We start from the raw sequence: 24,145 nt of genomic DNA on the forward strand, positions 1-24,145 counted from the left end.
GAAAGCCATAAAACCCAGGTTCGATCTCAGGCCTCAGCATTATGTCGAAGTACCCCTGAAAAAGACACTTAAAGGATTAGACATATTGGTTGGCGCATATAATAGGCTATAGCATTGTAGATTAGTAGGCGATAATTCCAATATTCACTATCTACTCCTCATGTTTAAGCCTAACTGAATTATATATTTATGGACTTTATAAATTGTATATATTTTTGGACGACTTGTGCATTTAATTTGTCGGCAATACTTTGCCACGCTTTCTCCCTGGATCCATTTATGGCCGTGTTTCCTTTCTTGCTTATTATACATTTTACTTCCTCGTATGATTCGGGGGAGACATCAATTTTCTCTTTTGGGTCTTGGGTCAAGACCCAGGCTCCCAGGGAGACATCAAATTTCTCTTTTTGGTCTTAAAGTCCCAAGACTCAAGACCCAAAAGAGAAATTTGATGTCTCCCCGGGAGCCTGGGTCTTGACTCAAGACTCTTTTGGGTCTTGAGTCTTGGGACTCAAGACCCAAAAGAGAAATGTGATGTCTCCCCGGGAGCCGGGACCCAAGCCTCAAAAAGTTTGTGAACCACTGCCATTTAGAACAGTGGTTTTCAACCTTTTAGAAAATTGATATGCATTTGGCCGCGGATCCCCATCTGAAAATGTTTTGTGCCAGGGACCCCCAGAAGCAAAGATTTGAGTTAAAAATAATGTATATATATTTCAAAGATATGCACACATTTTCAAGATTTTTCCAAAATAGCAGATCTACAAGCTCATAGCACGGCACTCGGTGCCATGCAATGAACTTGTAGATCTGCTATTTTTGAATAGCCAAAGCTAAGTGGTTAAAAATTATTGTGACGCTATCAGTGGCGTACCCACCGTAGAAGCAGGAACTAAAATCTCATCACCTGTACTCACCTGGCATAAAAGGGGCTCTGAGAGCAGCTTGAGCCATTCATTACTGAACTACAACATGAAGAGACCACCGCTGAAGAATTGATTGATTGATTATACTTGCATATTTTTTTATTAACGTTTTTCAGTTTTGTAGTCAGTGTGTGTAGTGTTGTTAACTTGTTTCCTCCGAGATTTTTCCCCGAGTACCCCCCCCCCCCATAAACCAGGCTGTACGGACCAGATTTTGTCAAACCTGGAATTTGACTTAAATCCAGGCTTATTTAATTCTCCTTTCGTGTAATAGGCCCCTGTGAATTTATTTAAGTGGAGAAGCAAACCTTGGATACTGCAAATTCCAAATTGTGGAGCTAATGTATAGTCATTAGCTGGCTGTCAACATGAGTGAATCATTCCACCTTGGATTTTAGGTTATAGAGCAGGGTTTTTTTCTGTTTTTCAGGCCAAGGACCCCGTAGCTGAGGGATAGATGAAGCAGGGACCCCCACTACATACTGTATAAAATTGTGTTGCACATTCAACTTTTTCATATATTTCATAGATAGCTTCATAGTGACATGATTTTGTTTACACAATCATGATGTTTTCTATTAATGTTGGATTCATGTCAATGCGTAGATTACTTAGTAAACGTGACCCTGGTCTGCTATTTTTAACATTTGTGCTCAGTCATAACACAGTCAGCCAGAGATGTTTTAACTTTACCAGGCACAGATAAGCGGAAGAAAACATTTCCAGTTTCTCCTTCAAAGTAGCTCTCACTCTAAGTGCTGTGCTCTAAGACATGCTGTAATTAGCATAACTCATTTATTGTACATGGTATATGACCTGACTTCATACATTTAAAGAATTTGCCATGGGCACAAGAAGGCAGACCACAATATTTCTCTTAAATTATTTTAATTTCTTGTGTACACTAAAAGTAAAATTTACACACTTAAATTCTCAAAAGAACCCGGGCATGCATGTTAACCTTTTTACAGGCTCTTCAAGTGATTCAGTTTTTTCCATAGGAATTTTCCCGTACATTTTACAGTCCATAGTTTTACTGTACACAGTCTAAAGCCACAGTGAACTATGATTACATCCATTTCATCTTTACAATGTGCAAAATCCTCCTGGGAGACAGGGCTGACAGTGGTACAACAAAACAAATAGAAAATGAGAGCCAAAGAACAAAAAAGCACTTCGTATCAGAACAGTGTAACATTATGTAACCAAATGCATCAATGCAGAAATTGGTCCCTTACTTTCCTTTATCGTGATTCAACCTTCAATTCTAATCATCTTTACATGTTTTCAGTGGTTTCAACCAATACATATGAGTCATTCTTAAACCCACTCCCACCCAAAAGAACAGTGAAGAAAAGTATATATTAAACATAAACAACCTATCAGTGTCATGGTACGTCTCAAAAATCAACCAGCCACTTTGAAGATGAGATGAAACTTGATTGATCCCCGGTGGGAAATTAGGTAAGGGTGACATTTTATCAGCATACTGGATTTTTAGATCTGACATCTGAATGATGGATGGCTATACCTGTCAAAGTGGCTGGTAGTAGTGTAGACAAACTTCACAGCCCTCGCCAAAGTTCAGCTGCATTTGGCCAGGGTTAGCCTAGTTTTCTACCCGTCTACAAAGTACAGTTATATTCCATTCTTATGGAAACGGCTGGACTGCACTGAAGGGGGTTAGAGATAAAAAAAAACGAAAGCAAACTTTAATTACGAGACAAGAGTTAACAACAGCGCATTGTAGCCATGGGTTAAGAAATTAAGTTCAGGATAAAAATCTATGTTCTACGTAGATTAAACAAAACAAAAATAACTAAGGCCTTTAACACAATAGGAAAAAACATTCAGCTGGATTTTGCAGGCAGTGTGGTTTCAAGTTAATATATATATATATAAATGTATATTCTTATGCTTATATATATATTTATATATACTATATGTCATATATATCCTGATTCACTTTTATTTGTCCCTCACTAATAGAATTGACCAGTGTTTCATTTCCTTCACAAAGACACGAGTACACACACTCCCACCACAGACAACCATAAAATAATCTTTCAAAAATGATAATAAAAAACAAAACAAAAATCATAATAAACAATTTGTCCCTGATTATATACACGTCGTCGATTCTCCCAAATATAAACGGGACACCTCTTCTAGGAACCTTAAATTAAACAACTCTATAAATATGATCTCTTCCGCTAGCTAATTCTGCTTTAGCAGGTCGTCGGCTAACCTTTTCCCCACAACATACTGTAGATCAAAGACCATTTCCATCTCAGATGGACTATGTTTAAATGCTTCAATTGATTAAAAAAAAAGAAAAGAAAATTAAAATCAGGAGGGGAGGAACACGCCTTAAGCCACAACACGTAAGCAAACACAAACGAACAAACAAACAAAATGAGTTTGAGAAAGTAAGAGAGAGAACAGATGAATTAGATGAGTACACGAGGGGGGGAAGGGGGGTGTGGGGGGGGGGTATCAGTCCGGTGTGGGCTCTGTGCAGCCCAGGGGCGTCAGCGTCGTGGGGAACATCAGAACCTTGGCCTGCATGAAGGACAGGTCCGGAAGACCCGCAATCACTTTGGACGCCTCCTCGCTCAGGTTCTCCTCTTTCCTCGGCTTCCTGGCAGTCAACAAGACGACATGGAGACGATGATTATTGATTTTTTTTTCCCAGCGCACACTCCACACACTTATAAATATAATCTATCAACTGTTTGATATTGTAAATATCCCCAAAAAACAATGCTGCAGAGAAGCCTCGATCTAAATGCAAAAATAAAAAACAAAAAGGGTAGAAGACGGAGTTAAGCCAATATCATTGGTATTTAAGATTGTCAAAGGGACAGTGTCCTCAATCATTAGCCTGGCATTGGCCAGACTGATAACGTAGATTCACTCTCACTTTCCTCCCCGGTATCAGTCTGGACTTCGGCCCATAGGGAGCGAGTATGAGAAATCAGAAAATGATTTTGATGCTTTTCAATGTTGTACGGACAAATTTCTCATACTCGCTCCCTATGGGCCGAAGTCCAGACTGATACCGGGGAGGAACGTGAGAGTGAATCCACGTTATCAGTCCGGCCAATGCCAGGCTACTCAATACCCTCATACCTGTCTAACTACTTCTCCTAAGTGAGTGACACCCACAACACTAGAGGGAACGACCATGATCTGGTATCACCCTGATTTAGAACAAACATGGGACAATTCTCATTCTACTATAGCTGTCACCAAAATGTGGAATGCCCTGACACACCATCCATTGAAAGGATGTGAATCACAGTTTTTTCTTTTTTAATTGGCCTGAAAAAACATCCATCAGGAGACCACAAGGCGAGGTAAATGTAAATTCTCGTCGAAAACCGTTTTTCCTCTGTACAGTGTTTGTATTTGTTGATGTATAAACTTTTTATGCCATGTTGATGAATTGAATACATAGGAGCACAATGGAAACAAGTCCCCTGGACTTTTTGGTGCTATCCTTTTAGCCTTAATGTCTTACTGTACCACGTGCTGTTTACATTTCTGACAAATAAAGCATTCAATCAATCCACGACATGTTGGGACCAGACCCATTGAAAGAGAGTTGTGTGACACTCTTTGATCTCACCGCAACACCATCACGTGGTTCATGTATCATGAATGCTCCATTATGAGGATTCAGTGTTTGGAACTATGCCCAAAATGTGCACAGTCTTGTTAATATTGCTGGAGCAAGGAATTGTGGGGTTACACATCTCCTTTCCCTTCATTACTGATGGTCCAGTTTACCCTTTTTTCTTTTTTTTAACAGTTTAAGGAAATAAGAAAGGAAGCAATGATGAAATACCTTTCCTTAGCATTTAGAGAATTCAACCCAGCTGCTTAGATACATCCAGGTCCTTTAACTTTATTAAGAACCTTCCCAAGTAAAACAAGACTATTCAAATCCACCCTAAGCAATTGACTGCTTCAGTATAGTGGGGTTTGGAAGGCGGCTCCCCCTAGTGTTCAAAATTAATTTTGCTCACCGACTTTCTCAGGTTACAATATCAGCCATAGGGGATCATTCCATTTAGACCAGGGGTCTTCAACAGGGGGTCCTCAGAGTTACTACAGGGGGTCCGCCAAATCTTTGTGTGGTATGATTTTTCTTTTTACCTTAACCACTTGAACCCTAGCATCCCTTTCCTGAGGAGAACTTAAGCCAAAAATAGCAGATCTACAAGCTCACAACGCCTCGCAGTTGTGAGCTTGTAGATCTGCTATTTTTGGCAAAGAGGTTTAGGTGTAGAGGGGAAAAAAAAGTGCAGACCAAGTAAAACATTTTTTTTTAATCTGAAACACAATTTTATACAATATAGAGGGGGTCCCTGCTTCATCTCTCACTCGGCTAGGGGGTCCTTGGCCTGAAAACATTGAAGACCCCTGATTTAGACGCAAAGCATAGTTTGATGTTCGAGGTAGTTATTGGATTCCGTTTCAGTACGGTATGAAAGAAAGACTTGCTTGAATATAGGTAATTGAACACATTATTTAGTTAGCTTTCTGTCTTTCCCCTGACCTGGTGGATGTGCTGGTCTTCTCCATGGTGGACATCAAGCGGGCGAAGGCATCTGCCACTCGACTGGAGGAGCCACTGGGGTCCAGTTTGGCGGTGGTCAACTCATACAGCTCTGGGTCCACACCTTAATTGGGAGAAACGTAAAGGCATGATCCCACAGGAGGGACAGAGTTCTGAGTCCCCGTACCTCTCCACACACACACACATGCCTCTTATAACACAGGCCAGTCTGAGATGTAGCCATTAGTGAAATTGTTTTATGATCAGCCGCCATACGCAATCGCAGTCTTAGCATTGCAAAAACGACATTTTAGATCTGATTGAGGTTTTGCATTCTCAGCACAGGAGTTCATTTTGGTAGGAAATCAGATGACGAGAGGATCTTTTAAATTAGAGGGAAAGTTTGGGGAAAAAAAGACAAGGAACAAGAGCTAGGAGGCGCGGAGGCGAACACAGTGCTGGTGCTGCCGGTCCTCCTGCTGACCTGGTATGGAGGGAGTGCTGGTAGAGCCAGAGTCCTCCACAGGGCCAAAGAAATCCAGGTTTAACAGAGAGGAGCCGCCGCTTGCTGCGCAGCCAACAGGAGTCAGCAGGTTAAGGAGCAGCAGAGAGACAAAGAGAAGAGGAGAGACAGGGAAGAGACCAACCAGAGAGACATGCAGCCCGGTCAGAGAAGAGTTAACTACCTAGAGCGTGTTAATCAAGTACAGAAGCTAAGACTAAAACATCTACAGCTTGATGGAAATATGCTTGAAATATGAGATGGTATCAAACGTTGACATGCAAAAGGAAACAAACTGATTTGACAATAATTTGATGATAATGATTGATAATAGGATGTGATTAAAGGCTGATAATGTAAAAGCAATACTGGGATTAATGGAAAACGGAAGAAGAATGAAGAAACTAAAGGTGTGAAATCTAAACGTTTAACCTCTTTCTCTAAATGTGTAAACATTTAACCATTCAGGACTAAATCCCATCCACTATATTTCAACATGAAGGAAATTACTAACTAATAGAAGTGTGCTGTCTGTAAGTGGCTGTTAAACACACACACACACACACACACACACACACACACACACACACACACACACACACACACACACACACACACACACACACACACACACACACACACACACACACACACACACACACACACACACACACACAATTTAAACAAACTTCAGAATCTACGTCTGGGTCTAATACTAATTAGGCTATAGGCAATTATATTATTGACTTTTGTGAGCTTGTGTTTTGTACTTGCAGATGGATCGCTGCTTCCATTTCTTTTCCAGCTAGACTGTCACAGTCTGCCTACATGGCATATTGTCGGGCAGTGTTTATTTTATTTTACCCTTTCTACAAAAAGTATTCTGTAATAAAAATGTAAAGAATTAAAGCGTTTTCATAAAACATTTCAGTGCAATATGATGTGTTGCGAGCCTGTATATCTGCAATTTTCCCTATTATTGAAATAAGGCTTGGCGATTCATTTTTATGTATTTTTATCATTTTGGGTGCCAGGGAGATTTCTATTTTGGTTCTCGAGCTGAATAGGTTCGGGAACCTCTGTTGTAGGGAGTTTATTACAGATACTCGGCAAGTTATGCGTTACATATGCCAGTGATTCCAGTATGGGGTCCTCTAGGGGTCCTTGAGGGGGTTCCATGTGCCCCTCACCTAATGTTTCGTGTAAGTGTACATTTATTTTAAACCGAGCTTATGATTTAAGGCAAACGTTTTAATAGCAATAGTCACCTACACACACCGTTTCACTCTGTGTGGCACATTACCGCCAGTCAACAGCCAAATGTGGCTGTGGCTGGCAGGTTTGGCAGTAATAACATCCAGAGTCGCTGCCTCGTAAAACACGGAGAAAGTGCAACGGCTGTCGGGTTTGGCAGCAATCAGCATCTAAAACTCAGTGCCTTATAAAACATGGAAAAAAGCGGATGCCAAATTTCTGTAACTGACGTTCTTTGGCAATGGGCCCTGATCAGTGGTGGCACATTTACTTAGTACTGTACTTGAGTACAACTTTTTGGGTATTTGTACTTTACTTGAGTATTTCCAATTTCCAATACTTTTACTCCACTACATCTCAGAGGCAAATATTGTACTTTTACTCCACTACAATTATTTGAAAACGTTAGTTATTAGTTACTTTGTAGATTTGGATTATTATTACAAAACATACGTTAACCACTTCAGCCCTACATACAATTCGTCAATTTGAAAATAGCCAATCTACAAGCTCACAATGTGTCGCATAGCGACACATTGTGAGCTTGTAGATCTGCTATTTACAAAAGATTTGTATACATTTGAAAACTTGAAATGGGTCATTCTGCATAATGAGTACTTTTGGTACTTAAAGTACATTTTGATGCCAATACTTTAGTACTTTTACCGGACTCTAACTTGTAACAAAGTATGTCTATATTGCAGTATTGATACTTTTACTAAAGTAAAACATGTGAGTACTTTTTCCACCACTGGCCCTGATTAACCTCTCCGAGAGACAATAGCAAGTTCAACATGGTGAAAGGCAAAGGGTTGTTGGTGCTTTGGTGAGTGAGGTGGCGTAAAGCATGAAGCAGAAACAACAGAGCCTGAACAGGAAGTGAGAAGGATTGTGTCAGCGGTGTCCAGAGGAAAGCAGACAGAAGTGGTTTACAGAGGTGAGGGTGGGGGGGGGGGGTGGTGGGGGAGGGTGGAACCTACCGTCCAGAGGGTTCGTAAGGCCACTGCTGCTCCAGTCAAACTGGACGGGTGGGAGAGTCTCCTGCTACAGCAGAGCCAGGAACCAACCGCAGACATCCAACCAGCGTACAGGGCGGGTGGGGGAAAGAGGAAGAGCATGTCAACACACCAATTAGTCATACACACTATAATAATAGGTAGAGCCCAGAGTTTTGGGTTCGACGGCAATCCCGATTTTGGATAGCCCTAGAAGGTATATCTGCCAAACCCATGTATTGGTCGGGCTCTAATAATAGGGCAGGGAAATTAAACTGGTCACACTTGGCTGGTGCATAACAGAATTCAACATTAACAACACTCTTAGACTACAGCAGTGGTTCTCAACCTGTGGGTTGGAACACCCAGGGTGGTCCCGACATGATTTTCTTTTGTTTGGGGGGGAGGGGTCCCAAGGTGACAGTGAAGTGACAATTTAAGGACTTTAAAGACCTTTTTAATACCTCAAAAAAGGAAAAAGAAAAGACCATTACAGCATCAAAGGTCATCAACAAGCTATACTATAAAACTGGTCAAACATTGGCCAAATTGCCAAATAATATAAGAAAGAGGCAAACATTGTGAAAATAACCGACCTACAAGCTCACAACGCGAGTTGTGAGCTTATAGATCTGCTACATTGTAGATCTGCTACATTTTTCATCTGTGGAACCGAGTCAAACTAAATGTAATGCCTCAACTCTTAAGGCCCGTTCATAGTCCCTAGATGTGTCTTAAACGTGCGTCATGGGGTGAGGGATTCCGTCCGTTCTTTACGGACACATACATGGTTCACTCACGTTATTTAGGAGAGAGAGATTGCACGTACCCAATGTTGCCATGTCTGCTTATTATAAGCGACTTTGGGCTTATTCTTCTGTATAGTTGCTTGTAAACAAACAAGCAATTTTTTATTGGCGGTTGCGGTTTTATTTGGTCTTGTTTCTAAAGTGTAGTTGCTTATTTGGGCCAATTATTATTTAAACCAGTGATTCTCAAATATATATTGTAGATCTGCTATTTTCATATCATATGTGGCCTAGTCGATTCTTTTGGGCTTGTTTTCATAGACCTGGTTACTTATTTCTCTCACAAAATCTGGCAACCGGTTGTGTCACGCTACAATGCTATGAAACTAGCATTGTAGCCCAGTGGTACTACAGGCAAAACGTAGTGAACGTCCGTCGGGCTGACGGTGAATGTCGACTGAACGGACGGAACAACTGGAGCCGTAAGTGACGGAGGGGGAGTAAAAAACGACAACGCAAGGAGCGCCGGCGCTCGTTACGTATCCTTACGTCCGACTATGAATGATACTTTACATTCCAAGTTCTTATCAGGGTGGGGGGTCCCCAGTTCAAATATGATTATTTTGGGGGTCACTCACGGCCTGAAAAGGTTGAAAACCACTGGACTAGAACACAGACTGCAAATAACGGGGGGTTACCTCTCTCAAAGTGACACAGTGAAATAATTTACCTGCTACGAACAACGTGTGTTGGCCTGCATTATATACTGGCACATAGGTTTTAAAATGACAGGAGTTTTGTATTCACTAAAAGAAACAAGCACTGTCATTTGATAACATAAAACATCAAAGTCAGTGTGGCATTTGAAATATTTTACTCACAATTTATAATGGAAATGAATGGCGGAGACACAGTATGTGCTCCACTGAGTGCATGAACCTCAGCAGTTTGAGTCGGGTACCCACCTGGGCTGTGTCGGGCGGACAGGAGCTTTTGGCTGGAACCACTGGAGGTGTTTGTGCTATGGAGGCGATCACCTCCGCTGCGGAGATGGGCTTCACTGGCTCTTTGGTAGGTTCCAACATGCCCTTCCATAAAATGACAAATACATAATAAGGTACAGTACATAGACCATATACACGCATATGCATGCAACCCGTAGGACAGGTACAAGACAAAATGTTTTTAACCCATTAAGACCTGGAAATGTGTCATTTTTAGATTTGAGCTAAAAAGCATTATTTTACACTTTGGGCTATTCAAAAATAGTAGATCTACAAGCTCATAGCGCGGCACCAAGTGCCGCACTATGAGCTTGTAGATCTGCTATTTTTGAAAAATCGTGAAAATGTGTGCAAATCTTTGAATATATATATTTTTAAAGCGAACATTTTTAACTCAAATCTTTGCTACTGGGGGGTCCCTGGAACAAAATATTTTGATGGGGGTCTGCGGCCAAATACATACAGTATACATTTGGGGGTCCTTGACATGAAAAAGATTGAGCACCACTGATATAGAAACATAGGTTTTTCAGAAAACTGTTGAGATTTAGGAGACATGTAGAATCGGCTTCAGGTCTCAATGGGTTAAAGATCAGCAGAAATGGAAAGTTACGGACTGCACACTGCGATGTAGCACACAGTTCTTTATTTACGTTTTGGTGTACATACCAGATGGCTTATTCTTCATTTTAAATGAATATCTAATATTACTCATTGATATACCAAAGCAGTCAGTACACACAGTAAAATCCTCAGTGTTCATTTATCCAATTGTACCTCTTGGGAGTGTACATATGTAATCAAATGGACCCTTTGTATATTCTCATAGAGTTACATTGACGCTCAGGATTGTTTTACTGTGTAGTGTCTGGGTTTGAGAGCTGAACTCACCAGGCTGGCAGCATACATGGGGACGATCACTGGATGTTTCTTCTGCCCTGTGAACAACTGTGTGTGTGTGTGTGTGTGTGTGTGTGTGTGTGTGTGTGTGTGTGTGTGTGTGTGTGTGTGTGTGTGTGTGTGTGTGTGTGTGTGTGTGTGTGTGTGTAGAGGGAGACGGGGGATAAACAGCAGGTTACAACACTTAGGTCTGTTGCAATTCTCCCTACAGTCTTCAAAAACATAAACATTACATAACTTCATAAACATTTGTATATGTCATTGGCAAAGCCCATATGGTATAATAAAAACAATACACAATTTTAAACAAAAATAGCATCGTGCTCCATCCATAATATGCCTGTCAACCATAGGTAACAATGGTTCAAACGTGAACCCGTTTAAGCTGCCTAGGTTCTGAACACCTGTATGAAGTTTCATTCAAATTGGACCCCAAATGAAGGTGGTAGAGCGTTGAAGAGAAAACGCTGACAGACGGACAGATGCAGGGGCTGTGCATACGTAGTATAACAATACGTCCCCTTGTTTATGGGCATGTAAAAGCAAAACAAAAAAGCAAGAGAGGATGTTTCATCCTCTCTTGCTTTTTTGTTTTGCTTTCACACAAAAATAAAATATATTTTCAAAGTAACTTTGAAGGCAAATTTTGGCAGCTTAATCCTCCTCAGCCTCCTATTGAACCACCTATAAACTGTTTGTGCTGATTGATATATCATCAAATAGTTAATGTCAGCCTAAGTGATGTCAAGCAGGTCTCAGCAGACATATTGTCGCTGGGCACCATTTTTTTATCTCCGGAATAGGTCATACCAATCTTGCATAATTGATGAGATGTGGACAGTTCTTGCTGCATCAATATACACTGTCTGCTCCACAAGGTCACAGGAAGAGCTATCATCATACTTACACTCACTTCTTAACACCACCCTCCAGCCCCTTTTGTACATTGTAATATCCATACTTCTGTATTATTTAACCCCACTTTGTTCTATAGGCATGTATTGTATTACTGCATTCTGTATATGTATTGTTACTATCTGTTAACATTTTCTTTGCTGCTTCTAAGATGAGGATATTCTTTACTGCTTCTAACTGCTATAAAGACAAAAATGAACCCAAATGCTGTGCTGGACTCAAATGTGTCCCTCCAGTTAACACATTGCCTGCCAGAGTTTTTTCAGATTTTTAGCTGTTGCCTGCCAGGGTTTTGCCATGTTTTTGGTACCTGTTCGCGTAGCCACAGATTTTTTTCCTCCAGTATGATTGATCCCCAGATGGTTTCTAATCACAGATGAGATTCAGGTGTGGTTTCACAAATGTCAACGAGGTCATTTTGACCTCGTTGACATGTTTGGTTGATGTTTCAATATAGCTCAAAAGCAGTAGTTTTAAACCAAAAAACAAAGTGAATTGTTTGTCCGTTTGAATTTTAACATTGAAGTGAATGGAGCAGCAAATCTTCGAACATTTTTAGCTCCTAATCTGTTCATAATTCGACAAGGGTTGAAATTATAAAAAAATGCAAAAAAAAAAAAAAAAATTTTTTTTTGAATTTTTTTTTTTTTTTTTCCCTTTTTTCCAAAGACGTATATATACGTCATTGGCAGGCAACAGCTGATTTCTAAATGACGTATATATACGTCTTAGGCAGGCAATGTGTTAAGGACATCATGGTGACTCAACAGATAGCTCGCAGTCTTGTAATGACCACTCAGACTAGTATGGAATCTAAATGGTTGGTGATAAGATTATTCGTGTTTGGACTATCCTGTCAAAGACCTCCATCTATTCTGGTCTATTGCACTGATGCACTGTTCAATTGTATTCATATTCTATCGCGACGTCAGTTGTCTGACGCCATACCAACGTGGTGCCGGATTCAGATGGTTTCATGTTAGGTATCGTCTCCTTGGTAGCACAATAGTGATAACTATAATGAATACTGTATTATTATTTATTATATTAAATAATGAAGGGTAGGATGGAGGTACACAGAAGAAAACAAAATAACTCACAATGTTCCGGATGTCGATGCCCAGGGAGCAGAGTAATGTCTTGTTGCTATGGGAACCGCCCCACTGATGCCTGAGCCCGAACGCCCCGTGGATGTCCAGAAGTTGCCTCCATACATCCTGCAATGCCCTGGAATTACATGACAAACAGCTTATTAGACTGTGAACAAAGTTCTCTTACAGTACACTTACTCCATACTGTACTTCCCCCTGCAATGCCCTGGATTACACGTCAAACAGCTCATTAGACGGTAAACAAAGTTATCTTACATGTTTCACTATAACGCACACAACCCACCAAATAAAGCGCCCGCACACGTGCTTTATTATTGCGTACGCAGGCCAATACCGGCCAAGCGGGGACGTCTGGTCACCCGTATATACAATGTATTTAATTTTATATGGGAATAGAAATAAACACATCTTAACGAGCACATGGAGCAGAAGAAAAAGCAGCGTCCATGCGCGTATGTTTGTGCTTCCTGTGGGTTTGGTGCTAAGAGAACACCAATAGGGTGGGATAGAGCAGTGGTTTCCAACCTTTACTGGATCAGGGCCCACTTGAAAATCTTGAAAGCGTTCACATGCATTTTCAGAGCATGTTTAACCCAGTTAGACCTGAGGCCGATTCTAAAAACGCATTCTAAATCCTGACCTAAGTTTTCGGAAAAACTTCAAATATTTATTCAAAAATTACAAAAAATGTATGTTGCTATATACTGTACGTAGCAACAGGAACCCCAAAAGGGGGTCCCGTCCTGAAAGGTATAGTTACAAATAGGGGTTCCCGCCCAAAATGTATTAATTTAAAAATCAATCAATCGATTGTGTTCGGGCTTGTATCAATGGAACTGGAATGGAAGGTAGTATAATATAAAGTTCCTGTTTATCACAATGAAAACACATTTGTCAGGGTTTTAAAGAACTGAAGCAAGCATGAAAATAGTATTTTGTGAACACAAATCCTGCACACTGCTCTTGCTCAGCATGATCAGCCTTTATTCAAATTGACAGACGTTTTGGTCCCTCTGTACCTTCATCTTTTTGTTCATGAAATACTTGTTTCATGATTGCTTCAGTTGTCACGCACCCGCATCTGAACAAAGTGGATGTGCGAATATTTCCGTTGCAGAGTTTTAAAGAAAAAATACCATACGACTTTTTTTTTACAGTAATGTTTTTTTATATTAATGTTATGTTATCAATAAGTCTTAATGCTTTGCCAATTATTTGGAGGCCCCAACTTGCAATATCCTAACAGCCTACGGGTTGGGAAAGGCTGGGATGGAGCGGCCAGCTGACAGCCAAATGCTGGTAATGCAGGATGGCTGAACGGTGGCCTGTTTCCTGCCCAAATGGTTGTTAGTCGAGAATACAAACATAAAAGTCACCGGTAAAATATAGCCTTGTTTGGCAGCTGGTAATTTCCCCATCCTCGTCCAAAGAAGTGGGCTTGATTAATGTTTAATTGGACAGGATTCTTGTTTTTACCTGTGTTTGACCACACACAGCTAGACCACTGCTTGTCTGCTCAGTCAATCCGTCTGTCTGAAATGTTCCAAGCGCCAACTGAGAGCGGGTCGCTGTTTATCGTGAATTATGTGCTTGTTTGTTTGTTTTCTGGGCAGTTTTTTGGGGCTTTAGTTAGATCAGATAGCAGAGAGACAGGAAACTGAGGACAGAGACGGGGGGGGGGGGGATGACATGCAACACAGCTAGCTCTCCGGCTGGATAATGCTATTATGTAGACCAGTGGTTCTCAACCTTTTCAGGCCGCGAACCCCAAAATAATCATAATTTGAACCGGGTACCCCCCCACCCTGACAAGCACTTGGAATTGTAGGCATTACATTTAGTAATGACTCGGTTCCACAGATAATTATTGTGAAAATAGCCGATCTAGAAGCTCACAACACAACGCCTCGTTTTTTTAATGCAAATCCTCAGTTTTTATTCAACTCTGAGTGTATTTTACACACTGTTGAATTAGCACTGAGCATCTCTCTGCATAATCTCTCCTTTCCTTCATTTCTCCTAGAACAGTGAAGAACATGGAATAAAGCAAAATAAAATCTCATGACAGAACCATTTTGTTAGGCAGAGTCCCAATCTGCGATTTTAGAAAAAGGAGCACACACACAAGCACTGTCTGTGTGTCCTAAACCATTGGTTCTCTTGAGGGAGTTCCAGGGGGTCCCCAGCTAAATGATGGATAGTTAGGATTAGGAACCAAATGGACCCTTACGGGTCTGTAACTCTGAGAGTGTACAAATGGAACCAAATGGACCCGTCAGGGTCATGTGTACACTCTCAAAGTTAAATTAACATTGATTTTACAATATAAATTGGGGTCCCAGAGATAGAAATGCCATTAAATGGGGGTCCGTAGCCTAAATGGATGTCAAACTGGGGGTCCTAGACATTAAAATGGTTGAGAATCACTGCTAGAGCCGTAAAAATCTTCTCTTATGGGGGTCCCTAGCTGGCATAACTTTTCAAATGGGGGTCCGCTGGCTAATAAGTGTCAATTTGGGGGTCCTTGACATGAAAAAGTAGTTGTGAGAACCACTGTCCTAAACAATTAACAGTTTGTAAAATGTTTAGGCATTAACCATTCTAAACACACGTCGCAGCGCAACGTGTTGTGAGCTTATTAGATCTGCTATTTTTTGGTGCGCAACAAGCTTCCATAGATGAACATGCTGGCTTCTATGGAATCCAAATGACTGAAATCAAGTCGTGGCCACTGACAACTTGAATCAATGGTAGCTAAATGAGGAGGTGAAAAAGACCACGGTTGACTCACCCACTGCTCGAGGAGCATCGCTCCTCCTCCTCCTCCTGCTGCCCTGGGTGTGAGCTGCCCTCTGAGGGCTCCAGCAGGGCCTGGAGGGGAGTCACGTCCTCCCCCACGTGGACAACCGGAGTTTCTGGAAAGCTGCTCTGAAACAACCTCTCCAGACGGCCTGACAGCAACGCCTAGTAACACACAGAACACTTCATTTATGTCTAGGAACATTGGCCATGAGGTGTTATGTCATAAAGTTGGTATTTAGCGTGTATGAGTTGGACCCGTTAAGACATCTAAAGCAGATCAGGATGTTTTGCATTGTCATTTCCTTTTCCCTCCCAAACGGAATCTATAGGTCGCCTGTCCTACAAGTATTAACCCTAAGTATCCACAAGCATTACTGAGAAGTCTGCTTGTCTGTTGGCTGTATAATGCTGTTGAAAAAAGGTTTAGCCCTTTACTTTATTCTATCGATTAGTCACCCCATGGAGACTTGAATTCATGGATATTTTTCAGTTTTTGTCGCATTCCTAAGTCAATAATTTGATAACCAGCGGACCGGTAGGCAGCGGTTCCGGTAGGAGACATAAAGGAGACTCTTTGTGTCTCCTACTGGAACCGCTGCCGGTCATCAAGTTGTTGGCTTAGGAATGCAACAAAAACAAAAAAATATCCATGAATTCAAGTCTCCATGGGGTGACTAATCAATAGAAAAAAAGTATATATAAAGATAGATAGATATAAAAACATCTCTTTAACACGACAGACTGCATTTACAAGCTCCAATCATTAAAAACTAGCCAAAAGTTCTAATTTTGAATTTATATATTTATAATTTGGCTTGTATTTTACTATGGTCTAATGAAATCCGTCAGACAAACGTATTTTTACGATAATCTTGACAATCGGATGCAACTGCTCCCTCACACCTATGTGTTGTCACAATGCGTTTCAAAACAGTAACCCTGTAGTCATCTGATCACTTCTCCAGTCTTCATTTTACAATACTGCAGTGCTTCCCTCATTTCTTCTAGGCAACGCCTGCATTGACTGGCAGGCAGGCAGCTAACCGAGGAACGTAGGAATGAGGAACCTTGTCTTGACTAAGCAATCAATAAACTAATAAATGTAATAACTCATGTACGGTCTCCATTGAGTTGTAGTTAACTTGTTGTACTTCAGAGGCTACACAGTATAATCCTCAGTGTTAGTTTAATGCTGACATTCGTCAAGTGTTAAATGAACATAGGAATGTACTGTGTATTAGGGATCTATGTTACGAGTAGAATGCCTCTCTCCAGGTCACATTCCTGAGGGGAGGGCAGGTTATGCGAGTTCTCTGTGCTTAAGATTAATCATCACTTGTGTGGGTCAGAAGAATAAGGCTACCTCTATGTACATTCATAGTGCAACAATATAACGGCCAAAATGGCTTTTTGTCTATCGATTACTCACCCCATGGAGACTTGAATTCATGGATATGTTTTTGTTGCATTCCTAAGCCAATAATTTGATGACCAGCAGTGGTTCCGGTAGGAGATACAAAGGAGACTCTTTGTGTCTCCCACCGGAACCGCTGCTGTCAAATTATTGGCTTAATAAATAAAAAGATATCCATGAATTCAAGTCTCCATGGGGTGAGTAATCGAATTTTTTTGGGGGTGAACTATCCCTTTAATCTCATTTTCAATGGGGTTTTCTTTCCTGCTTAAATGAAGGCTAAATTAAATAAATTCAAATGTCAATGTTCCCTTCTGAACACAATTACCTTTCTCATTACAACAGATTAATACCACATGACCACATGATGTTGAATACATCCACATAGCTCCCTAGACTCAAGGAAAAGACTGTGGTTATGACATAATGCATTACATACAGTAAAATACTTACTGAATGACTATCTCTCCTGCTGGTTTGTTTGTTGAAGGCAGGAGTGGCCGTCACACTCTCTTGCCACTCCTCCTCTTTGTTTTCCAGGGGTGCAGCGGCGCTCGGCTGCTCCTCGCTGAACGCCGCCCAGGAGTCCTGCTCTCCTCCCTCGCTCGGCTCGGGTTCATCGAAGGCGCTCCACCCTGCGTCCGCCCCGGAGTCTTCTACGCCGTCGGGAGCCGTGGTAAAATTCCCAAAACTCTCGCTGCACGGGAAGTCCGCAAACGCGCTCCCGTCCTCCCCGGCCTCCTCGGAATGAAATTTGGGGGTGTCGAAATCACCAAAGTCATCGTCCGCCCCTTCGTCTGCCATTACTTCCACAGGTTCAGGGGTACTTATCCTGTCGTTCTTTTCCTCCTGCGTGTCCAGCTGGTCAAAGTCTGCAAAACCCTGGCTGCCGAAGGAGGCCGCATCTCCGAAGTCACCGAAGTCTTCGTCGTCGTCCTCTCCCAGCTGGCTGTGGTCGGCCGGCGTGGCGGTGTCCTCCGGTAGGGGAGGAGACGGCACGGAGCCGGTGGTGCTCATGTCCCCATACTCCTCCAGGGCGTCCGTCGACAGCGGCCTGCCAAATGATGTGATCTCCGTCTCGGTTTCCGTCTCGTTACCGGACCCCTTCCCGTCCAGCTGCCCCCCCTCGCTGTCCTCGGCGGTCCCGGGCGAGAGGCCGTTTTCACCGCCGCATGTTGCTTCTTCCTGGAAATCGTCCCCGTCCACCCCATTGAGAGCGACCGGTTCCGTAGTGCAAACTGCCTCCGAAGTGGCGTGCTCGTGTGCAAAGGCTATGTCCCTTTGTTTAGAGTCAGCATCTGTATGAGAGCCCCTGTCCCCGTTACTCGGGTCATCTGGGGCCTCAGCAGAGAAAGATATGGAATCGGAGCCGGACGCGTTGGATCCGGTTCTGTTTATGTCCCTGCCATCGTCCTCTAAAGTCATTCCCTGTTCTATATTCCAGTGCTCCTCCTGGCAGACATCCTCCTCTAGCCTGGGATTGTTCAAGTTCCCGCTTGTGTCTGCTGCCTGAACGTGGTGTCCTTCTGCGCCGGGGAAAGCGGCAAAGTCTGCAAAATTGTCCTCCGGGCTGCTGGGAGGGAGGGCACCCACATCCTCTGTGGAGTTTCCTTTTTTATGAGAGTGGACAAACTTCGGCAAGGGAGGGCTTCCCTGAACTTCAAGCGCTGCAAATCCATTCGTTAGAACCTCAGTGCCGCCCGTGCCATTGCAGTCGACAATCTCGACGTTCGTTTGGCCGCTCCCGCTTAGATCCGTGGCGTTGGAAAGGACTTTTTTTGTCTCGACAGTTCTCTCCGACGGACTGTCGGTCAGACAGACTCCTCCTGGCACTACGCCGTTGACCTTCGAGAGCTCGCGCGTCCCGTTAGCAGAGGCGAGGCTGGAACGTCCCACCACACCTCCGTTGTTGAGGAGTTCGGGTGGAGAGGTGGCGGCCAGGGCTTGGGACTGGTTGAAGGAGGTGGGGGTGTCGAACTCGGTGAAGCTGATGCTGTTCGGCACGCCCCCGGAGGAGAAGCCGCCAAAGTCTCCAAACTCGTCTTCCTCTTCCTCGGCGCCATCCTCCATGGGCGGCGGAGAAGACGAGTACATGCGGATCACATCTGGCTCCATGGTTCACAGGCACACACAACGAGTCCTTCAGCTTACACCTGGGAAGAGACGACATTGTTTAATATTTCATATTTACACATGTGTTTGTCGTGTACCGGTGAAAGAAAACCAACCGGTGAAAAACAAAGTGAATTATAATTCTTGCTCACTAATCAGAAGGGAAGTTCTCAATAGTGCTCCGGGGCCTATTAGCTTGGTCTGATGTGTTGCCACGACCTTGCCACAAATTAAGTTACCAACGCACTCTCGAGTAAAACAGGACAAATTGTTGTGAAATTTACAGTAATTAAGTGGTACGGGCATTCGAAGAGGAACTGTGATGTAGAAAAATATGGCTAGACAGGAATGTTCCCTCTTAATGAAACACTACAAAAGGAACACAGACAACTTTGAATACATTTCTAAGGGTGAATAGCTTCAACACATGAAGTTTGAGTTAATGTGAACAAACACAGCGCAACAAGTCTTGAGCTCTGCCGTGTCTATTGATGGGTGGCACGCATGACCCACTGTGTTGATACTAGCCATTTGTAGGTGATAGATGTATAGTCATGCATGCTGTATATTCACTGGTGATAAGAGTGTACATTACACTTATATTTACTGATAGGCTGCCCTACATGATGTTAACTCAGTCAGGCTGAGTGCAGATGGGGTCAGACCACACAACTATATCAGTGGTTCACAACCTTCATCCTTAGAAAAGCTGAGACCCCCCCCACACGTGCACGTACACATGCACACAAATACTTCTCATATGAGAAATCTACAAGCTCAAATCTACAAGCTGACAATGCGTTGTAGATAGGCTATTTACACTGCTTTAAGAATGAACAGAATTAACATTTTGAATTTATTTCATTTTATTTTTGAAAATATAATGACGTGCCCAAAATAGGGAGTTTAAACTACCATGTTGGACTACCTCCAAATAGACACGACCTCGCACCCCCTCCGTGATCTTTGGCGACCCTTTGTAATCGCTCTACTTTTACCTGTACGTATCCGGGGTTACATGCTGCTACAACACATGAATTTCCCCATGGGGATAACTAAAGGTCTATATAACATCTTGCTTCTCTCAGTTGTCAGACAATCTGTTGGCATTTGTTCTCCCTCAATCACATTACTGACCAGCTTTTTTGTGAGTAGAGGACAGACAACCTTTTTTTTGCCAACATTGACAGAAAAACATTAAAAACAAGCGTTCGGACTTCTAAATGAACTAAATATCATGCTGTTTTACACTAGTGTAGTGTTCTTGTGTTTGTTCCTAACGGTTGCATACAGCTCACAGCGGTTTACCCTCCTACCTCTCCACAAAACCAACATCACTGATGACCTCAACCTTTAAGCCCCACTAGAAGAAGCCAGGGGAATATCTATTTACATTCTTCTCACCTAGCAGCAAGTGGAACAGTGGGTGTCAACAAAAGACTTCATTGAATAATGTTTATTTCATTTAAAAAAGAAAGAAAGAAAAAGAACATAAGTGATACATTTGGGCTACATAGAGGCAACAAGAGAATGTGAACTTGAACTTGAAGGAGTGCTCCAGAAAATGTGGCGCTATGTGTACGTGTGTCTCTCTCTCAAAGGGGGTTGACAGCTAGTGCCATGTTGTATTTAATGACTTTAAATTCACGAGTTTATGCTGGCATGACGGGATTGTTCCAAAAAACAATAAACAACTGACGTGGTCATCAAGCCACCAATACCTCAGCTGAGCTGTCAAGCAGGTTCTCGTTATAACTTAGTCAAAAATAAAAGTTCTACTGCAGCCACGTTATAGTTTACTTTTAAGCCAACTATCAAGTTTAATAGTCAACTTTCCCCCATGGTTTCTCTCTTCTTGCCTGAACGTTACTGAATGAACCATTAATAAGCTGGAAAAGCTAACAACCCAGGCAGCATATCAGCAGCATTACGTGTCACTCAGTAGGAACGTAGATAACAGGCACAGCCATCAACAATCAGATAACATCAGCCTGACGTGTAAACAATAAGGCTATAGACGCCATCATCTCACCAGAATAGGAGAAAGAACACTGTTGCTCTGGCTTGCTGCTTGGCAGAGACAGGAGTGGCAACGTTAGCTTCATTAGCCTATAGCTTGTGTGCTAGCTATGTAGCTGCATGACTTCTTCTTGTTGTCATAAATCCTTATGCGTGTATAGCCTAGTGTCACTTAGTAAAGTTAATGGCAGGGAACGCCGACAGCCACGCACGGTCATCTCAAAGACACGAGTCTCCACTGAGAAGACGAGAGATGAGCAGAAAGTGACATGAGAAAGCTGTCCTTATGTTTGCTATCTGCGCAGCTAGCTACTACAGCTAACACTGACAACAAGCAGTGTTGCCAGATTTTGCGAGAGAAACGAGCAACCGGGGTCTAGGAAAACAAGCCCAAGGCCACATGAGCACTTTAACCCATAACCCTAGTATATATGTGCATGCATGCACATATATATGTATACTATACTATACATATATACCATTGCAGTGGCTATTTGAAAATAGCCGATCTACAAGCTCCTCACGGGGCGCTGTGAGCTTGTAGATCTGCTAGCTCTGGTTCAGAGCGTTAGTGAGTTCCATCTAACGCTCTGGAAGACCCCTCGCTCTGCGCATGTACAAGGAATTCCACTGTCCTGCCAGCGTTCAACTATAGTGAAAATAAACAAAACCATTTCGCTACTCACCGAAGCAAAGGCTGTTTTGTGTTGTTGAAAGTCTATTCTCGGAATGCGCAAGCCTCTCAGCACCCCACCTACTCTGTAAAATACACTTTTTGGGCAGAAAATAAAATATGTCAGCGAAACTGAAATTATTCGTATTTACTCCACAGTGCCCTCTACATTTTGGTTAATGGTAAGTTCAAATCCCCCAGATCGGTAGAGGCACTGTGGAGTAAATACAAATAATGTCCGTCTCGCTGACATATTTTATTTTCTGCCCAAAAAGTGTATTTTACAGAGTAGGTGGGGTGCTGAGAGGCTTGCGCATTCCGAGAATAGACTTTCAACAACACAAAACAGCCTTTGCTTCGGTGATTAGCGAAATGGTTTTGTTTATTTTCACTATAGTTGAACGCTGGCAGGACAGTGGAATTCCTTGTACATGCGCAGAGCGAGGGGTCTTCCAGAGCGTTAGAGGGAACTCACTAACGCTCTGAACCAGAGCTATAGATCTGCTTCTTTTTTTTTTAAACTTGAAATAAAATGTGGAATATTTGGACAATTTTTTTTAAATATTCTTTAACACAAATCTGGTACAGGGGCTCCCTGGCACAAAACATTTTCATATGGGGGTTAGGGACAAATACGTATTAATTTGGGGGTCCATGACATGAAAATATTTGAGGAATAAAAACACATTTGGAAGTAAGCCCAAATAAACAACTACACTTTACAAACAACTACACTTTAAGAACAAGTCCTAATAAACAAACAACTACACTTTAAGAACAAGTCCTAATAAACAACTACACTTTAAAACAAGTCCCAAATAAGCAACTACACTTTAGAAACAAGTCCCAAATAAACAACTACACTTTAGAATCAAAGTCCCAAATAAACAACTACACTTTAGAAACAAGTCCCAAATAAACAACTACACTTTAGAAACAAGTCCAAATAAGAAACAACCAACAACCACCAATATTTACAAGCAACTTTAACTAGCCCAAGGTCGCTTATAATAAAAGGACATGGCAACACTGGTGGATACCATGGAGCTAGAAGGTAGCTGCTAGGCTAGGCTAGCTTATCCAACACATCCGGGTTGGTTGACAGTATAAACCATGTACAAACAAACAGTTTGGGGCTGTAATACCGTGGGGTCCTGGCCGCTGGGTTCCATGGCTCTCAGATGAACGGAGAACCTTCCATGTTGTGTAGAATAGAAGGACAACAATATGGACAACAGGCTCTATAAGACAAACAGCCGGTTGATGATCTTCTTACTTTGGCCCCTGCCTTCTCCCTTCGACTGCCTGGCTGCCAGCGTTGCCAGATTGTGTGAGAGAAATAAGCAGCCAGGTCTAGGAAAACAAGCCCAAAAGAAGCAACTTGTGAACTTGTAGATCTGCTATATTATGGAAAATTATGGAATATTTTTAAATCCACAAAAATCTTGAATGGGTGTATCGGTTTGGGGGTCCTTTACATGAAAATGTTTGAGAACCTCTGATTTAACAACATTATAGGAAACAAGCCCAAATAATCAACTACACCTTAGAAACAAGCCCAAAAAAGCTGCAACATTGTACCAAATATTCACAAGCAACTTCACAGAAAAACAAGCCCAAATGTCGCTTATATTAAGCCGACATGGCAACCGTGATGCCTTCTAGAAATGCTACCCAGCATGCACTGCAGAGAGGGAGCACTGGGGTGGCTGCTCTGCACTGCAACTATGCCTTCAGAAATTACAATTTATTCATAATGAATATATCCTACAACGTTGGGTCCAGATATAATGGGACATAGACAATTGCAAACAAAACAAGGACCAGTGGTTCTCAACCTGTGGGTCGGGACCCTCAGGGGGTCCCCAGACCCCATAGGATTGGGGGGGAGGGGTCCCCAGATTATGGCATCAAAAGTAATCAACACACTATACTATAAAAACTGGTCAAACCTTGACCAAATTGTCAAGTAATATAAGAAAGAGACAAACATGTTGGAAATAGTTCAAATATCCCCAGTTCAAATATGATTATTTGTGGGGGTCACAGGCTGAAAAGGTTGCGAACCACTGACCTAGACAAGAGGTGTGCATAGTTTGGGCTGTGTTGCTCATAACCAGTTGACCCCAGTGTCCTAACAAATAAATAGATAAGCTGTGAAATGCAACCAGTGTCCTCATGAATAGTTCAGAATGTATTCAGTG

General features: G+C 42.2%; 1 protein-coding gene across 4 annotated transcripts; it reads right to left on the reverse strand.

The window, feature by feature from the left end:
* Window positions 1-1,797: 1,797 nt before the first annotated feature.
* Window positions 1,798-23,242, reverse strand: aftpha (aftiphilin a). 4 transcript variants are annotated; one of them, XM_084085794.1, is made up of 9 exons: window positions 23,087-23,242; window positions 17,591-19,290; window positions 15,713-15,885; window positions 12,910-13,036; window positions 10,886-10,942; window positions 9,956-10,078; window positions 8,227-8,287; window positions 5,491-5,614; window positions 1,798-3,567 (listed from the first exon to the last, which is right to left on the reverse strand). In XM_084085794.1, the coding sequence occupies exons 2-9, from the start codon at window positions 19,250-19,252 to the stop codon at window positions 3,423-3,425; spliced, it is 2,472 nt and encodes an 823-aa protein (XP_083941920.1). In that variant the 5' UTR covers window positions 19,253-19,290; window positions 23,087-23,242; the 3' UTR covers window positions 1,798-3,422. The 4 variants fall into 4 exon arrangements, 3 of the variants coding, with proteins under 3 accessions (XP_083941920.1, XP_083941918.1, XP_083941919.1); XM_084085792.1 differs by having other exon boundaries at window positions 8,227-8,290; XM_084085793.1 differs by lacking the exon at window positions 23,087-23,242 and adding an exon at window positions 21,282-21,538 and having other exon boundaries at window positions 8,227-8,290.
* Window positions 23,243-24,145: the final 903 nt, after the last annotated feature.

The sequence above is a fragment of the Gymnoscopelus microlampas genome, assembly GCF_963454915.1.
Source record: "Gymnoscopelus microlampas genome assembly, chromosome: 2".
NCBI classification, from domain to species: domain Eukaryota; kingdom Metazoa; phylum Chordata; class Actinopteri; order Myctophiformes; family Myctophidae; genus Gymnoscopelus; species Gymnoscopelus microlampas.